The 18,250-nt window shown below is 28.9% G+C and overlaps 2 protein-coding genes across 2 annotated transcripts in view; both read right to left on the bottom strand.

Moving 5' to 3' along the window:
* The window catches only part of LOC101513534 (probable polygalacturonase), a 3,640-nt gene extending 1,805 nt beyond the window's left edge, over positions 1–1,835 (bottom strand). Inside the window, exons 1-3 of the mRNA XM_004508125.4 lie at positions 1,640–1,835; positions 659–979; positions 16–136 (exon numbers count right to left, since the gene is read on the bottom strand). Of these exons, the coding sequence (XP_004508182.1) occupies positions 16–136; positions 659–979; positions 1,640–1,645 (448 nt within the window). The 5' untranslated portion in view covers positions 1,646–1,835. The remainder of the gene's footprint in view (positions 1–15; positions 137–658; positions 980–1,639) is intronic.
* Positions 1,836–10,728: 8,893 nt separating this feature from the next.
* LOC101513842 (topless-related protein 2) lies at positions 10,729–18,244 on the bottom strand. Its single transcript, XM_004508126.3, has 25 exons — positions 17,787–18,244; positions 17,422–17,601; positions 17,175–17,288; positions 16,937–17,095; positions 16,564–16,741; positions 16,328–16,457; positions 15,999–16,111; positions 15,781–15,919; positions 15,585–15,694; positions 15,320–15,389; positions 15,163–15,236; positions 14,967–15,062; positions 14,794–14,886; positions 14,246–14,373; positions 13,882–14,116; positions 13,645–13,803; positions 13,471–13,566; positions 13,095–13,247; positions 12,898–13,008; positions 12,582–12,758; positions 12,354–12,482; positions 12,179–12,274; positions 11,823–12,005; positions 11,367–11,542; positions 10,729–11,116 (listed from the first exon to the last, which is right to left on the bottom strand). Exons 1-25 carry the CDS (start codon positions 17,864–17,866, stop codon positions 10,918–10,920), a joined length of 3,378 nt encoding a protein of 1,125 aa, XP_004508183.1. The 5' UTR covers positions 17,867–18,244; the 3' UTR covers positions 10,729–10,917.
* Between the last annotated feature and the right edge of the window lie 6 nt (positions 18,245–18,250).

The raw sequence follows: 18,250 nt of genomic DNA on the forward strand, positions 1-18,250 counted from the left end.
AGGGAAAAGAAAAACCTGTTATGACCACATCATGTAACATGTATCCATTTATCAAGCTCTGATATCTTCCACCAGGAACTTCAAGTCCTCGGCCATAAGAAGGTAATGGATCGACAACATCCCATTGATAAGGATCCTAACAAGTAAGAAAGACAATTAAAAAGCCAAGCCTAATTAAGAAAAACCACTACTCTTAGAAGGAGTAGGAGTGTGTTTGATTCTGATAAAATCAATTGTAGAGGCAAAAGTTCCAATTAACTTAGAATCAATTTTGGAGGCAAATCAATTATAATCGAACATATTCAAATATGTTAAAATCAATTCAATACATGTTGAACTAACTTTGACTCATCCAAAAGTGAAACCAAACCTACCCTAAGCCCTAGATTGAAATGTGTGTTATATGTACTATATCTCTGCATAATAGAAACACTAACATTGACACTAGACATGACACCGACAAGTCAACATTGATAATAATTTGGAAAAAAATGAGTAAGTAATTGAATGTAACTACGTGTGTCAATATTGTTTCAGTCACTGACACCAAACATGTCTTCAATCTGAAGTGTCTCTGCTACGTAACTATATATATACATAAATAATAAAAGACAATAATCAAAAGCCAGTGTGAAAAAAAGAATCAAAGGCAAAATACCTGAGATCCAATAATGACAGCACCTTTTTCCAGAAAGAGAGTAAGATGGCTAGTGAGATTGAAACTCTGAGTAAGCCATGTTCCAGGGGGTACATATAGTTGAGCACCACCTTTGTCAGCAAATGATTTGAGATAGAAGATGGCATTCTGGAATGCAATAGTGTTCAATGTTTTACCATCACCAACTGCACCAAACTCCAAAATTGAGACACTATGAGGTCTTGGCTTTAATGCTGGATTAAACTCACACTGCCTATCACCTCTTTCACCATTCAGTACTCTTGCTTCATTGCTCAGTGCCACCAGCAAGAGCAATGCCACCTGAAAATGAATTAAAAATTAAACAATTGAATTTTCCTCATTAAATATCTTTATTATACAATACTATTTCATAGACATTAGAGATAAAGCAATGTTGTCAATTGTAGTTGGCAGAAAATTGTGGAGCCCTGCTTTAGCGGCATTTTGACAACACAGTATACTTTTTTAAATTCTGCTATGTTGTAGTGCCGATATAATTGCTATTTGACAACAAGGAGGTAAAGAATATTGATTCCATCATTTATCAAAAATAATTTATTTCAGTTGATTCTTAAGGCAACAATATAGCAGAAAAATGAAGGAATTCATAGCAAAATCAATGAATAAAGGCAATATTCAGGAATTAAAATGATTAATAATTTTGAAGAGCGCTAAGTGAAATAAAAGTTTGGAAGTTTATCATCAGATCATATATATATATATAGAATTTGAGTAGTGACTATTGTTGACTATGAAAGGAAGAAGAACAAGAACAAAAGCAAATAGAATAGAATAAAATAAAATAGCAGAGAAGTGAACCCTTATTATATATAAATAAATGGAACACAAATACACATGAACGAAATAAATAGTTGAAGTTTGAAATGAAATTTGGTTCACAGTTATAAACCGAAAAGAAAAATTAAAAAACAATAAAATCAAGCAGAGAAACGTACGTACTAGCATGTTCACGGGTCAAAGGGTCTGACAATAGGGAGAAAAGAGATTGAAGCAGGAAGAAAGAACCCAAAAAGGAAAAACTGCAGAGGCTGAGAGAGAGAGAGATGATGAAGAAGAAGGCAGAGGAGGGAGAGAGAGAGAGAAGTTTATGCAAGAGAGTGAATATATATGAATGAATATTATAATATAAGCATTAATCATGTAAATGACAGTAGAGGAGAGGATTAATGATCACTTCACCTAGGACATCTGCCCATATAATTTATATGTTTTTTATTATAAAAAAAACTATGGAAATGGACCTTTAATCGAATGTAAATTAGTTTGACTATAACTTTTTTTATTAATATTCGAATTTAAATTCTTCTAGATAAGTCGAATTTGGTAATTTGAAGTTTAATGAAAATGTAAATAAAATTTAATTAAAAAAATATTTGTTAATAATTGAATTTGAACTCTTTTGAATTCCTCGGTAGATATATTTATATTGAAATGTATGTTTGTGAATTTGTGTTTCTTTAAATATTTTTTTAAGTTTTTTTTATTTTAATAAAATTAACAAAACATAAATAAGAAATATTTTGAATACCTAAACATTTTTTTTTTATTTTTAAGGAAGACTTACTTAATAAATTAATGTAAAAAAAATAATAGATAAATTCTAGAACTTTAAATATATAAAGATAATTATTTTTACTAGAGTAATTAGTGTCTTTGACTCTTGAACAGTAGTCTCAAACTTTTTAACCGGAATAATTAGCGTCTTTGTATAAGTTTAGGTCTTATGAACTTCATTGATCTTCAAAGAATCAATCTCAATTTCTTTTCTATTGAAAGATGTTTGTGTTAAATAATTATTAAAAAATTATTTATTTTATAATAATGTTATAAACCATCAAGGTTCAGTATAATAATGATTTTTTTTTTTGTCAAAAAATTGAAAATAGTTATTTTAAAACATAAAATATTTTAAAATTTTGTTTCTAAAATGACTATAAATAATCTTAAAAAATCTAAATAATAATGAAATCGTATTTTTCTTTAAGGAAATTTACGATAGCAAACATCTATATTTTTAATAAGTACAAGGATTTTGTTTTATTGAATAACAATGAATGACCCTCCTTTATTATTATCGTAAATATCCAAATTGAATTCAACAAAAATCAAGGTCAACCTATTTGAGACTAAAAATATTAAATTGCTCTTTAAGAATATCAAATATGATTGATCCCTAATAGTGGTTAAAGGGTCCAAATCAATATACGAACCAATTGAATCAGTATTTTATTACATAAGTCTCAATTTTAGTATACACCGTATATATACACACATACTGCTCAATATTCTTTTGTTAAAGACTAATTTTATTTGTCATTGGTTTTTGGTCTTATTTATTATTTTGTTGGTCGTCTTTATATCTTATTATTGGCATTGTTTAATGTTAATGATAACAAATTTGTTAACCATTTGATTCAATTTTTTTTTTCTTCATTATTCTAGTAATCAAATGTGTACTGATTTAGTTAAAAAAATCAATAACCACTAAGATGAAATTATACTAATTATTCTTTAAAAAAATATTTATTTATTCAATTCAATAAGAATTCATTTGATATATAAGATATAATCTAAAATAAGATAATGATATAAAATAATAGTGAGAAGCTAACGCTATTATATTTTGTGTTTAATACACGCATAATAAAAAAAATAGTTTAATATTATTTTATCAAATTATATATTTAAAATATATTTTTTCATAAAATAAATATTATTATATTTATATGACAAGATTGTCATTGTGAATTAATAAAAAAAATTATGACACGTGAAACAATTATATATATATATATATATTTGTTTTTAAATAAACTTAGACAATATCTTTAAAAATAAAAATAAAATACTACAAAAATTTAATAACTATTGAATGAATTTACATTTTTTAAAAATCATTAACGTTATTAAATAAATAATTTCAATTTAAACAATATCGTGGATAATTAAATAATTATATTTTATTTGTTGGATAAGTTCAATAATGTGAAATCTATTATCTCTAAATGAAAAAACTACCCTTACAAAAAAGTTATATTTATTTTAAAAATTTAAATTAATATTAAAAAATTTATAATTTTAAATAACAATTTGTTAGATTATTCACAATAATAAAACTACGCTTGTCATACATCATACATATATTTTTCAAATTAACTACTAGCAGCTTAAATTTTTATCAAATTATATTGTTTTTTATTTATATTTATATTTTATTAAATTTCCATTTTATATATTTTAAACTATACTTTATAAAAACAACATAGTTATATTTATGATAATAATTATAACTACAACCGTAGGATAAGATAAACTTAATCAATAAATTTATCATATGATTTATTAAATTTTATCTCTTAATATATCTATTAAATAAACTAATATTCGTAGCTAATATCATGTGTTATGAAAATAATATAAAAGTTCTCAAATAAAAAATTGAAGAAAAAAATGCTTAATTTGGTGTTGCGTTTTTTATGAGCAGAAATTAAATTCAGTATTATAAAATTTATAACACATATACACTTTGTACCAATCACCTATACTAACGATAATTTGGTGCTACGTGAGAATTGTTAGATGGTAGTTTCTCAGGTTCTTTATACAAGAGGAAGAAAAAAAATACACAGTTTGGTGTAATCATTTAATATTATAAATTTATTATGATAATCTAAAAAATATCTTATATTTAATTGTTTTGAGAAATTGTGATGTACAATTATATTTTGTACGGGACAGATGTTTGTTATTAAATATGAAATAAAGGTATAAAAATAAAATAAGTAATAAATATATTTTAAAATGTGCAATTTTATTATATTTAAAAAAAACATTTCAAAATTATTTTTTTTGTAACGAAGAACTATGTGTGAGAGTTCAAAGAGGATTTATTGATCTCGGTAAGATTTTAGCATGTGTTTATTATTGTAGTAATTAAAAATAATTTTAATTAAAAATTAATTGAATATAAAACACTTTTTGTTTGAATATAAAAAGTGAATTAAATAATAAATTTAAAAAATAATAAATTCAAAAATTATAAATTATAACTTTGTATTAAAATCAATTATAGAAATAAAATATATTCTACAAAACATAAGCTTTGTTTAACATAACAAAATCAAAATTAATAAATTAAACGTGGTGATTATGCTGATTAAAAAACATGAGATTTATTTATTTATGAAGTGGTATTTATTATTTATATATGGAGAAAGACAAAGAAAGAGATGTGAGAAAGAATAAGAAAGGGAATAATAATGAGGAAGTGCATGTGGGAAGGACAGAACATAAGGGAGAGTGGGGACCACATCAATCATGGCACTGATGCTAGCCTGGCGTGTTGTCAATCACTTCACGTAACAGAGCACTGGAGTATATATTAGAGTCTTCTTATCATATAACTTTGTTTTTTTAGAGTAAACACTTTTTCTTCTGTCTCTCACGACAAATATCATTTAAGATTTTTTTTGTAATGTATTAAAAAATATAGTGACATTTATTATAAAATTGAATGAATATTTTATAAAAAATAATTAATACTACTATAATTAATTTATATAGTTACAAAATATCAGATTTAAATTCAAAATCTAATTTAGTAATATTGAAATTTATAGATTGAAAAGACTATGAGAACCAGATTAAATGATTTTAATTGATCCCGTACTTGTCAATGCCATTACTTTACTCTTTCAATATGAGTGTATTATGGCAGAAAAAACAAATATTGTGAGCATAATAAGGTACACAATATAAAAAAGTAATCTAGATAACATATTTAATAAGAGAATAGAGTTTCATTATAATCTATTGTTACTTCAAATAAATATTGATATTATTAGTATTAAAAATTGTTATAATAAAAGATAAATATTTGTAATGATTTAATATTATGATTAATTGATAATAGCATAAACTTTTTATATTGATAATATACATGAATTAAATTCAAGAAAATATGCAGAAAAAATTAAATATCAATAATGGTTATAGTAATCTTTAAAACCATCTAATTAATAAAAAAATTCAAAGCAATAATTTTGTTATCAATATAATTGTTTATAAAATATTATAATAATTATTATGTGGTATTTGTCTGTAAAAAATATAACTCAATTAATTATATTGATATTATTATATTGGATATTTTTTATGTTTACTTGAGTATGAATTTAGATCTCCTCTTTATATGTGTTAGTTTTCAAATGGTATTTATCGATGCATCTAAGACAAAAAAAAAAAAATATTATACTATGATTTGCTCAAATTTAATTTTTTTTTTATTGCATACATAATTGACAAATATTTATTCGGTGCGTATATAGTATGTATGATAATTTAAAAATGTATTTAAAGTGACAAATATATGTAGTGTGTATAAAATATATAAAAAATCCCAATAAAAAAAAACCTACAAAATTATAAATAAGTCACAAAAATAAATTTGATTAAAATTAATGTTTTATCACATATGGCAATTGCATGAAAAAAACATGTATAATTTACTTATTTTTGTCAAAATTTATATTTAATTATAATATATAATTTATATATTTAATATTATTTTTTATAATTTCCACTTATGTAGTATATAGATATTAAAAAACCACACAAATAATCAAGTACTCGTTTATTTTTCAATTAATTGATTTATAAATGACCGTCTTTTAGAAAATTAATCAATGAAAATTATTTGTTATGCATATAATTTGTATAATAAATTATAATTAATATAATATTTATTTTTAACTAAAAATATTTTTAAGAGATACGCTAATAACCAATTGCATCTTTTTCTCATAATTAATTGATTCATAAACGTCTATGTTTAACTAATTGATTAGAGACTGACATTTTTTCTTATGCATACTTAATGTAAAAAATATCAATAGACACACTAATGATCAAATACATATTTATTTTTTAATTAATTGATTTGTAAATAATCACTTTTAAATAATTGATTGTGCTATACGTTTTTGTCCCATGTATACTTGTATAATATAATTATGGTGGGTGTTTTATAATAAATTTTATATCTTAATATGATATGGTATGCTTAAATATTTGTACTCGTGATTGTTGTTAACATATAAACTATATCATTAAATTACATTTTATTTGATGAAAATTTTAAACCGAAGTCTACAATAAACTTTTAACACTTAAATGTGAAATACTTTTGAAAAAATAACAAATATTTTTAAAGAATTGTGTTTGTGGACGGGAAATAATAAATAAATTTATCATTCAAACAAAACTACGTAGGATATGAACAGGTTCAACATAATCTTGAACCAGTTTGGGCAAAATTCGAGTTAATTAAGTTGGTTATTGATTGAACGGATCACGCAGACTCACAAACAACCTTACTCCACATATCATGACCATATTATATTATTATAGAGACCATTTTCTCCAAAAATATTTGTGGATTTTTTACCTAGTTAAAGTTACTTTTTTTTTACATTAACAAACATCGTATATTGGTTAACACAAACAGAGTATAGACTCAAATAATTTTTTTTAACATACGGTGTCGATATATAGTGTGTATATATATCCACAATATAAAAAATAAATGATTCTAATAAAATAGATTTCATTTAGACTAACTAATTAATTAATGATAATTATATTCTTCAAACTACCTTTTTTTATTTAATTTTCTAAAAGATTTTATTTAATGAAAATAAAAATGAAACTGAATAACCAGTATGCTTTTTTTTTTACAATAATAATGTAGACCGATTTTTTTTAAACCTAAAAGAGAGTAGTTTTTTTAAACCTAAATGTAGAGTAGTTTGAAAAGCTTAAATTTTATACCAACTTAATAAATTATTATTTTTACTTTAAAATTAATTTACTAATAAAATATATAAAATATTAATATTAAATATAAAATATAATTAATTTTTAAATTAATTAAATAATAAAAATGATTATAATAATACATATAATAAAATTTAAATATCTAAATTAAAATAATTAATTTATAACTAATTTTATATCTCTAATATCAAGCAAACCAACATTTTAATTATTTAATATGCGAGACATTGTTAAAAAAAAAAAAAAAAAAAAAAACATATACATTTACTCAGAATTGAACATTTGAGCTAATGCAGGGGTACCATGTGGTGTAGTAGCTACAAGCTAGTAGGGGGCTTGGCTCGAGCAACACGCCAAATTAAAGTCTTCATTAAGCTGTTTACTTTTGTCAAGTTAAGCTTTATATGGTTTGGTAGTAAGTGTCCTTTATCCTAAGGATATGCTGATTAAGAAAAAAATAATATTTGTATTAAAAATAACAAAATTTAACTTTTTATAAAATTTAAAATACAACATTCAATATATTTCAAATAAAATACTTTTGTGTTTAATTTCTTAACAAATATCTTATGGTCTTTGTTAGTATTTGTCATCAATACTACTATATACTGAAGAAAAATTATCTTTCCCATTACTTTTTTGTTTTTTCATTCAAAACTAAAAAAAGTTCAATTATTTGCATCACCGTGTTTGCTAATGGGTGTTGTGAAGTTCTTTAGTTGTGATTAAATTACATTGATTCACGGAATGAAACTTCAATCTCTTGAGAAAATGTTTTATATTTCAACGTTGTCTAATATGAATTCACTAATATTGATTTTTTTATTTATTAAAACAAACTCAATGTATTTCATTAATCATAAAGTGCACAATATAACAAAACATCAACTCAACAATACAGTGACTAGTCATATTGGATTTTCGTCTCAATTTTAGTTAAAATAACAAATCTCTAACTACCAATAGTCCCAATTTTCAAAAATGGAAGAGAGGACGTAATTTCCATTAAGTGACAAGACAAGTGGGGAAATACAAAAAATGAGGATAGGAGGAGGAATAAGGGGGTTATTATGGGGCCAATATAAGCAAGTCCACACAAACAAGACATTTGAATCATATATTATTATATAGATGGAAGAAACAAGGCCCCCCTTATTAAGGTCATTTGATGTCACTGTTATGTGCATGTGTGCCATTTCTTTTTGGAGTTAAAACCAAAAGACACATTACAAACTGAGCTTTATGTCCGGAAAAACCACATGCCATGCTAGGGACTAAATCCTTCTTTGCCAATATAATCATAAAGAAGATCATACACCAAGCCAAATCTAGAAACTCTACTATACTACATAGCTCAACCAAACATTTCCACTCGTATTTTTTTCATTATTATTACTTACCAAAGTATTTGGTAAAAGCAATAATTATGGTATCTATGGTATCTAAATATGGAGATTCTTTTCGTTCTCAGCTTAATTATTCGACTTTAGACACTAAATAAATGTACAAATACGTAGTTTTTGTTTTTGTTGCAATAAATAAATTCAAAGAAAATTAAAGCTTTATTTGATTGAAAAATAATAGATAGTATATATATAAACTGATAGCAGAAGAACATAAAAACATGTATAGTATAAACATGTAGCAGAAGAACATAATCGATGGTGGATAAACTAGAAGCTTAAATTTAAAGTGTTGGTTATAATTAATAATTGAAATAATATCATCTCAAAAAATACTATTAGCTAGTGAAAAAATGTTATAAACTCGTAAAATAAAAATTGTTACAAAAAAACCTCTACTTTACTTGTAGAAATAAATTAATAAATTGGTTTCGTCAAAATTGATGAAAATATAAAATATTTATAGAGATAAATTAAATATAAATATAATTAATATGTTATATATTTATGTATTATTCTTTTAACTTGTTTAAAAAGGAAATGCTAACATGTATTTTTAAACACTTGTTAGTATATTAATAGTAGAAATTTTGTAGTAAAAATTGTACATTTTATTTTTTTGAAAACTATGTATTCTGATTTTTTAAAATATAATTATTATTTATGTGCCTACGAGACATACTATCATGACCTTTTAAAAAAAATCTTAACTCCATAAAATCCTCTCCTCTAAATCCCAAATTCAAAACATGCCTAAATACCCTAAAGAGTAATGATATGGTAGGCTATAAACTCATAATTCCTCTGTTTGCAGTCAACGTAGTTTACGTGGACAAAAATTAGCTTTACAAAAGGATGAGGTTACCTTTCAGGTATAGCTATATTCTCATTAATTGATTAGCATTATTCTCATTAAAAAATAAAAAAACATTTGTACATTACTTATAGGACCACATCAACATGCACTATAACTATGTGGTGGTGCTCATATCATATAGATAGAGATTTAATCTCAGATGTCTTAACATTTATTACTTGAGAGGGAAATGTTTTAACTCTGCCGCATACATGTAAACAAAAATACAACATCTATCTATCTTGGACCCCACCAAAATCTACCAAGACTTGTGACTTGTGAGATGCCAAAAATAAAATAAATAAATTTATAAAAAAAACACTGATTTTCTACATGACCTACCCTTAACTTTCAAGGCAAATATATCGATAATTATGTTTGATTGAGCTTGCAATAGACTTGCTTACCCGCTGATTACTCCACAAATTTGAGAGAGAACCATGTGGAATCCTATATATCTTTAATTTCCACACTGCAATCTCAAATGAGTGGATTATACATGCACCTAACATGATATTGCTTGATGTTCATTATTTTTCACTCATAATAATGTGCATCTTAACCACATTATGGCAATGTTTGAATAAACAGTTTACTTAAACACACTTTATTGTATAAGTGTTTATCACAAATGCTTATGTATAAATTATTTCCACAATTAAAAAAAAAATTAAATTGTTTTCATATAAACTATATTATGTATTCATAAAAATTTATAAAAATAAACTAAAAACTAACTTGTAGGCATATCACAAGCTACATCCATAAGCTTTTTAGAAAGTTCTCACAAATATTTATTTTATGTCAATAAATAATATCAAAGAGGTCTTATATCCATGCCAGAGACTAGCATTTTCCAGTTTTGAATGGGTAATAATAGTTACAATTGATGCCAAAATTGGATGAAATTTAGTAATTTGCCAGCATCAAAGAAATTGACCATGCACCTAATTAGCATCTTTATAGGAAAATAAAACGCATGTGTTCTGTGCAAAAGTTGTAACATCTTTACCAAACCATAAATAGGCTTACCCAAACAATGTCACAAAATAAAGAAACACTGAACAAAAACAGTTTACTATTCTTTTTTTTACACAAATGTGACTTTAAATAATGTATATGAATCATCTTTGAAGCTGCTCAGAATTTGAGTTGTTAGTAATTGATGGTGAGGTTGTCCTATTATCAACAGATGCTGAAACTCCCCATCTCCCATTTGACTCTAAGGGCTCTATCACCTTAATAGATCCATCTGACATTCCAACTGCAAATTGATTTGGCTCCTGTGGGTGTGCTGCAATAACAAAAGGGTATATATTTTGGCTGCACAAAACAAAGCAAACCACGGTTAAGGATTATTCTTGAAGAAATAGGCCAAAGAATCATGTGCGGAGTCTCAGTACACTCATATGCAACAAGAAACATATATTGATGTTCTAAAAATAAATGTCAACTGAAGTTTTAAAAGCTTAAGTCTAGTAAGGCAAAACTATAAGCAGCTAATGAAAGGCGTCTTTTATGAGGATGTTTATCACATAACTTTGCAAGACACATGATGAAATGTGTTAAATACCTATTTGACGATGACTGGTGTAGGTACGCCGACGAAGCTATACGACATCTTAGTCTCAGGCTGTCAGCATCGAATACTCCGATATTTCCATCAGTGAAAGCAGCATAAACTAGTTGGCTATTGCAGGAATATGTTGCAGAGGATATGGAAGTAGACAATCCATCTTGTGGGACCCACTAGAATCCAGACAAACAGAAGTTACTAATTCATTCACCAGGAATAGAAAATTTAGGAGTTATATTTAGAGGTTTTATATCAGAGAAATGTTAGCAACACACTCTTCCTCACAAACTATATTAGGTGAATTCTATACAGATACCACTAAAAATAGAGTATACTTAATTTTTTACAAATTCACCCATAAAGGAGTTCGGAAGAGTGTATAAAAAATGTAAGGTAGTAACTTGCTCTTTCTAATATTAGTTATTAACTTCGGAGAGAGAGGTATCAACTTACCTGCCGAATGAGTTCCATTTTTGAAGCATCATATAACGCTAGCTGTGATTCATGGCATACCAGTAAGTGCACTTGATCAGAGTGGAAATATACTCGAGTATCACCGACAGGTGCTCTTCCTGCTGGCATTTGAATTGGTAGTGTTTTCTTCTTATCCCATGAATCAATACGCCAAAAGCAAAGCTATGAAAAATATAAAAAATGGTTGCAATCAAGAAGTATGAAATAGTGCAATAGATGGGAAATTGAAGAAAAAACTCCAATAGTAGTTAAAAGTTGAGGAAATCGCAGACACCCAAATAAAACATTTACATGTAAGTGAAAAAAATAATTGCGGAATTCGTGGTCAAACATACCTGAGCATCGGCGGAGGACGAAACCAAGACGTTTAGGTGAGTTGAAAAAGCTAAACCAGTAATACGCTTCTGGTGACCCTTCAATTTATATTTGACCTAAAAGCAGAGAGGGTCACATCACAATATGATTCTTAAAACAATTACAAAATTTAAAGGACTGCTTTTAAGTAATTACCTCATCCACCCTAACATTGTAAAAATGAATGGTTGCATCTTCCATTCCAATTGCAATGATATTATTGTCTTGAGGATGAAACACAAGAAACGTTGAAGACGGGGGTGGCGACATAAAAGTTGCCATTACCTGAAACACAGCAATAATAATTTGTAACAACTCACAAGTATTGATAAACAGCTGAATAGAAGCTACGAGGTATGTCACATACTATAATTGTCAAGTTACCTTAAAAGTCATCATGTTGAAAAGTGAAATTTTTCCTCCACAGGCAGACATGACATAAGAATCATTCTTTGAGAGTGCAATACAAGGAACTGCTTCTTCAGAATTGTCTGGGACATCATTAGTCATGAGAAGACCATTATTTGGTTGCCAATGTTGGGGAACAACACTAGTCGTAGCCTTTAAAACCCACAGAAAAATAAATCAGAAATATTTAAATGAGTACATGTGTGCGCTCATGCAAACCGTATCATAAGCTAAACAGATATCAGGATATGTAGGAAATAATATGGTATAATAAAGTAAAGCACAAAATCACCTTTCCAGTGGGATTCTGTTCATTTCGGCTCCATTTCCAAAGCTTCTGAATCCCTTTCGCACCAAGAGCCAGAAGGCCAGTCCCAGAATTGGTGTAAAGAAGACGAATAACCTATAGATGTATAAAACTTTTGCCTCAATAAAATGTACTAAATAAGAACAAAAACCTTTTCAAGAAAAGAAAAGGGTAGGGAATACCTTATTAGTAGGGTCACTACTATCCGGTAGAGTAACTACTCGACAATGAACAGGGTCAACTATTTCTGTCAGTTCGCAAGTTTTAGAATTTTCAGCTATATCGTCCAAACTTCTTTTCTTCTCCATGCTTCTGGTCATAGAATCAACTCCATTCTGGAACGAATAACAAATGAGTCAGTTGCATACAAAATTGTCAAACAAACCAGAACTGCAACAGAAAACTATGAATAGCGAGCGAGGTTTCCTCGAAAAAGAAAAATTTGCATAATTTGTAATATTAGGTTTATTCTAACATGTTTCATCACCAAAAAAGTTAAAAATCTAAAAATAAGTGCCAATATGGCAGTATCCACTCTAATTGATAATAATTGCATACAAGGATAGGCAGTGGTGCAGCAGGAGAGCTTCTGTCGACACGTTCTACTTTATTGATGTGCTGATTCATATTTGCAACCATAGAAGACCCAGACACCTAATTCAACGATATCGAAAAAAGTCAATTTCTGGACATCATAAAGCAATCAAATGATATTGGGTAAAGTATAAAAACCTTTGTCTCCATCTGCACTTTAGATGCTTCGTAAGACCGAGCTTCAACAGCTCTTAAATACTTCATGCCATCAGTATCAGCAAGGACTTTTAAACCACCATCTGATGTAGTAACAGCGAGCAGATTTCCATCCTTATTGAACCTCAAACGAGGGAGACTCTGATGCAAGGTATCAACCATGTCAAACATTTCATTCCAAAAATGCACTAAAATATGAAAAGTACAAGTAATACTTACAGGAAGACCACCCTCGGCATCTGTACTTGTCAAAACGTTGACATTGTCCATATCCCAAAACTTAATCTGGTTATCTTCACCAGCAGCCAAGAAGCGGTTCTTTGTTGTGTCAAATTGCACAACACCGGGAGATTTTTTTCTAAACCCAGAATACGTTCTCTTTAGCGCACCTTCACTTTCATTCCATTCAACTAGGAAAGAATCCCCCTCCTTACTTGTCCCACATGAAAACAATCTAAAATAAAAAAAGAGCAGTTACAATTTACAAATAATAATTTTAACATATATGAGTGAGAAAAATGAAAGAATAAAGAAATGAACGAGATTATCAAGTAAATTTCAAATAGTCTAATTCATTTCTTACCTACTTCCATCAGCACTATAGAGCATTGTGGTGCACCATTGTCCAGGAGCATCATAGTCAACTCTGGATCCCATGTTATCATACAACCAGGCTTTGATTTTTCCATCAACAGCAGTAGAAAATATAAACTGCATAAATATGTCATATTTTTTTCCCGTTAACCCCTGATATAAGAAAGCTGCAGCCTCCCCTTATATCGAATCAACTTTACAGATTGACAACAGAAGTTAAAATTCAGAGTATAGTTACACAAAAATGTTAAAGTAACCAACAATCGACAGGAAAAATGTTCGTGACAGAAGATTAATTCGCATCATCCTGCAGTCGAATTGCCAAATCCAATCATAAAGATTATTATATTACGTCTGTCTGTAAATGAAAAATCCTTTTGGTTTCATATACTGAGATGGAAGGTCCCAATGATAATATAACAAAAATATGCTTGAACAGAACAAAAAATTTTGACACTAGTCGGCAGTCAAGGAACAAGCCTCAATCTAACCATTAGCAATAATAAAAATCCAACCTTTGTGTGTGGAGATTTTTACCTGGATATTTTCCTTCTGATGAGGACAAACAGAATAAACCGGTGCTTCATGACCTTCAAAATGAAAGAGCTTTCGTCCAGTCAAATCCCACACCTGTCACAGTCCTCAAACTTAGTAATCAAGGATACATTCATATGGTAAAAGATGTTATAGATAGGAATTTTTTCTGTCACCTTAATTAACTTATCGTCTCCACAAGTTACAACGCAAAGTTGTTTGTTTGGATAAGAAAATGCCAAGTCATTAACACCACCCACATGAGCATCAATCTGAAACAACGTCAAGACATCATCCAGTGTCACCAAAAAAAGAAAAGGAAAACATGTACCAATTACAAAAACTTTATATTAGAGAATGATCTGAACATGCCTCCAAAGTCTGCCTTAGATCATTAGGTCCTTGATAAGCATACAAATGAATCAAATGTTTTGTGAAAGCAACCCCTGAAAATAAGGGAAAACTTATTATAAACCAGTATAATGAAACAAACAGAAGCCAAAGATCCCTACAGCACATAGACACATACCAAAAAGATTTCCATCGGGACTCCATGATACACGGGTGACGGATATAGATGCATCCTTAACAATTGCAGCCTACACAAGAGTATCAGTTACAAGACTTGAATAAGATAATTTTGTTATTTACCCCATTGGTCTAGTTTTCTACACACACAAAAACACTAGCATCTCTAACTGTTAAAACATTCATCCCTTTACTGCTCTTTTTGTGTTTTCTTTATGCCTCAACAAACATTTTATATAATCAATTATTTGAATAACGTTATAAACCTGAAAAAACACAGAACAAGCAGCAGTGTCCTTTATTTTGAAAGGTTTTGATATCAGCCTCTCTCTCAACCCTGCTTCCCAGAGTGAAATGTCACCATTTGCGCAACCAACTGTTTCAGAAATGATTATCCAAAATCAGTATATAGCGACTAAACGACTTAATACTACAAGAATATACCAGTTTATTTCAACCTACCAGCAAGTAAAGAATGAAGGGAAGGATGAAAATCCATGCTTGTCACTGTTGATCCTTGATGTAAGGTACAAACCACAGTTCTAGGAAGCTCGTCAAGTGACCAAGAAGAGGCTTGTTGGGGTGGCGCCGGATAAGTAACCTGCACAGATTATGAGTGTTGCAATTATAGCAAGGCAATTACATGGAAAATAAAGCATGCTGCAACACTGTGTCAGTACCTCGTCAACAGATTGTGCTGACCGCAAACGTTTCATTAGTTGCTCATGATCGGTATTTTGATAGTCCATCATTCCAAGAGTGGAAGGTGTTCTCGGATGCTTCAAAACAGAGACTGCAAAAAATTGAGTAATGAGTGAAGTTGGAAATTCAGAGACTAAAGCAAACATTAAAAGATTATACTCCGACTGTGGGTGAGAAAATAGACAATTGTACGACTACACTAGCTCTGCAACTATTTCAATGATTCAATAAAACAAAAGAAAATATAAAGTTAAAACAATATATGCACTTCAGTACCCTACAGTGCATGACAAAAAAACTACTATACCTTGATTTGGTGGACCAGCCAATGACGAAGCAGCAAGTGAAGGTGGTTGAATTGATGAAGAAGGATTCGGGTTCACCATCCATCCCGCTAAAGCATTAACATTAGCAGCTGTTGGGGCTGGTGGAAATGGCTGCACATACATAAGTAACAACAAATTGTCCCAAGATAATTATTATTAGATAACTATCGGTGTGAGAACTGAAATTTCAGAAAACGAAACAAGAAAAAGGCCTTACTCCACTATGTACTCCAAGTGGAACATAAGATGAAGGCTTTGCAACAGCTGTTACAGGAAGATTGACAGGAGTAGGTGCACGAGCTCCGTTTGAAGGGGAACAGGTGTGGTCAGTGAATAAAGTTTTGATGTCTGGATTTGGCTTTGGACTCTTGCACAGCTGGTGTTGCCAATTCAAACTGAATAGCGAACATGAACAAGAGTTAACCGAGAAAGATACGATTAATAAAGCTAGAAACAATAGATGATGTCATTGGTGGATGAAATCAGGTACCATGTGAGTATATCAAGAGTTAAATCAGTAAGCAAATTGCATAATCATTGTGTATTCTATCTCATCAGAAGTAGAGGTTGAACATAACCAGCAATCTTACCTTTGATTAATCAGCGTTCGTAACCTTGACGCTCTCAATGAAGGGAACACAAGCTTATCTCTAAAGAGAGGATTGGCTTCTATCAGTTTCTTAAGCTCTAAGAGCATTATGTTTCGAGCCGATTTGGTATCACCATACTTTGACAATTGTTCATTTTCCCTGCATTCAATCAAAAACCCCTAATTAAAAAAAATATACCTCTCAGGTTTCACTACTCACTCATTAAAAACCAAAGTACCTGAAGTTGTCAAGGGTTAAAAGCTGTGTAATTTCTTTGAATAGCTCTTCATTAAATGATGAAAAAACTTTTAAATCATTCACCAGTATTTCAACAGCCTTCACTTTGTCATTCCTGAATACAAACAACAAAAATCAAACAACTGAACGAGAAATATAAATAACATGTAGACCTTATAATAACAGATACAGGATAACAAAAAAAAAAAAACAATAGACTCAAGAATCTTAATGATTAAAAAACAAACCTGTCAAGGGCTTCAAGATATTTCTGCTTCCTGATCTCAAAAAATGTTTTCATTGAATATCTATTGTCATCAACTTTTATAAACCCAGATAAGTACTTCTCAACCTCGTCCCATTCTCCAGCCAGTGCTTTCTCTTCAAAATACTTCATATTGAAGAGGAAACCAGATTCTTGCTCCAACCTTAAATTAAATCAAATTCAGAACAACCACATTTTCAATTTAACATAATTAGCACACAACAATCAAACAACACCATTAAATAAAAAATAATAATAATAATAATAATGATAAATAAATAAATAAATAAATAAATAAATATATTAAACTGAAATGCAGAAAGTAAGAGTGAAAGAGAAAGGGCTTACTTGTGAACAGTTTCCTTAAATTTCTCTTCCTCGAGAAATTGAAGAATCAAAAACACCAATTCCCTACTCAAAGATGTCATTTTCCCCCAAAACACTGACAGAATCAGATGATCCACAAGAGAACAATAGATTGCGAAATAAAAGGGGTTGTTAGGGTAAAAAATCGAACAAAGAAACGAAAAATTGGTGTCGAAGTTGATGGCTTTTCGAAACTAACAAATAATTCGTTACCTATCCGCTTGGTTCTACAAAGAGAGCAAAACGGTGTCGTTTTCGGTTAACGGGGGATGTTTTTAGGTACGAAACGGTTTCTAGGGTTTGGTTTGGGGTTCCATGGTGGATGCTTGTGTTAGAACAGAAAGTAGAAACAGTTGAGGTAAGAAGGGAAAAAAAAAGCTGCAAAAAAAAAAATAAAAGATAAAGTATTTAAACAAAGAACCAGAAAGATAGAGAGAGAAAGAGTG

This window comes from Cicer arietinum, chromosome 7, assembly GCF_000331145.2.
Source record: "Cicer arietinum cultivar CDC Frontier isolate Library 1 chromosome 7, Cicar.CDCFrontier_v2.0, whole genome shotgun sequence".
Classification (NCBI taxonomy): domain Eukaryota; kingdom Viridiplantae; phylum Streptophyta; class Magnoliopsida; order Fabales; family Fabaceae; genus Cicer; species Cicer arietinum.

Coding starts and splice junctions, on each gene's coding strand:
- LOC101513842 (XM_004508126.3), bottom strand. CDS start 17,866: ATGACATCTTTGAGTAGGGAATTGGTGTTTTTGATTCTTCAATTTCTC. Junction 15,920..15,998: donor CAGCACAATCTGTTGACGAG/GTACTGACACAG, acceptor TAATCTGTGCAG/GTTACTTATCCGGCGCCACC. Junction 11,543..11,822: donor AAATGGAACTCATTCGGCAG/GTAAGTTGATAC, acceptor TCTGGATTCTAG/TGGGTCCCACAAGATGGATT.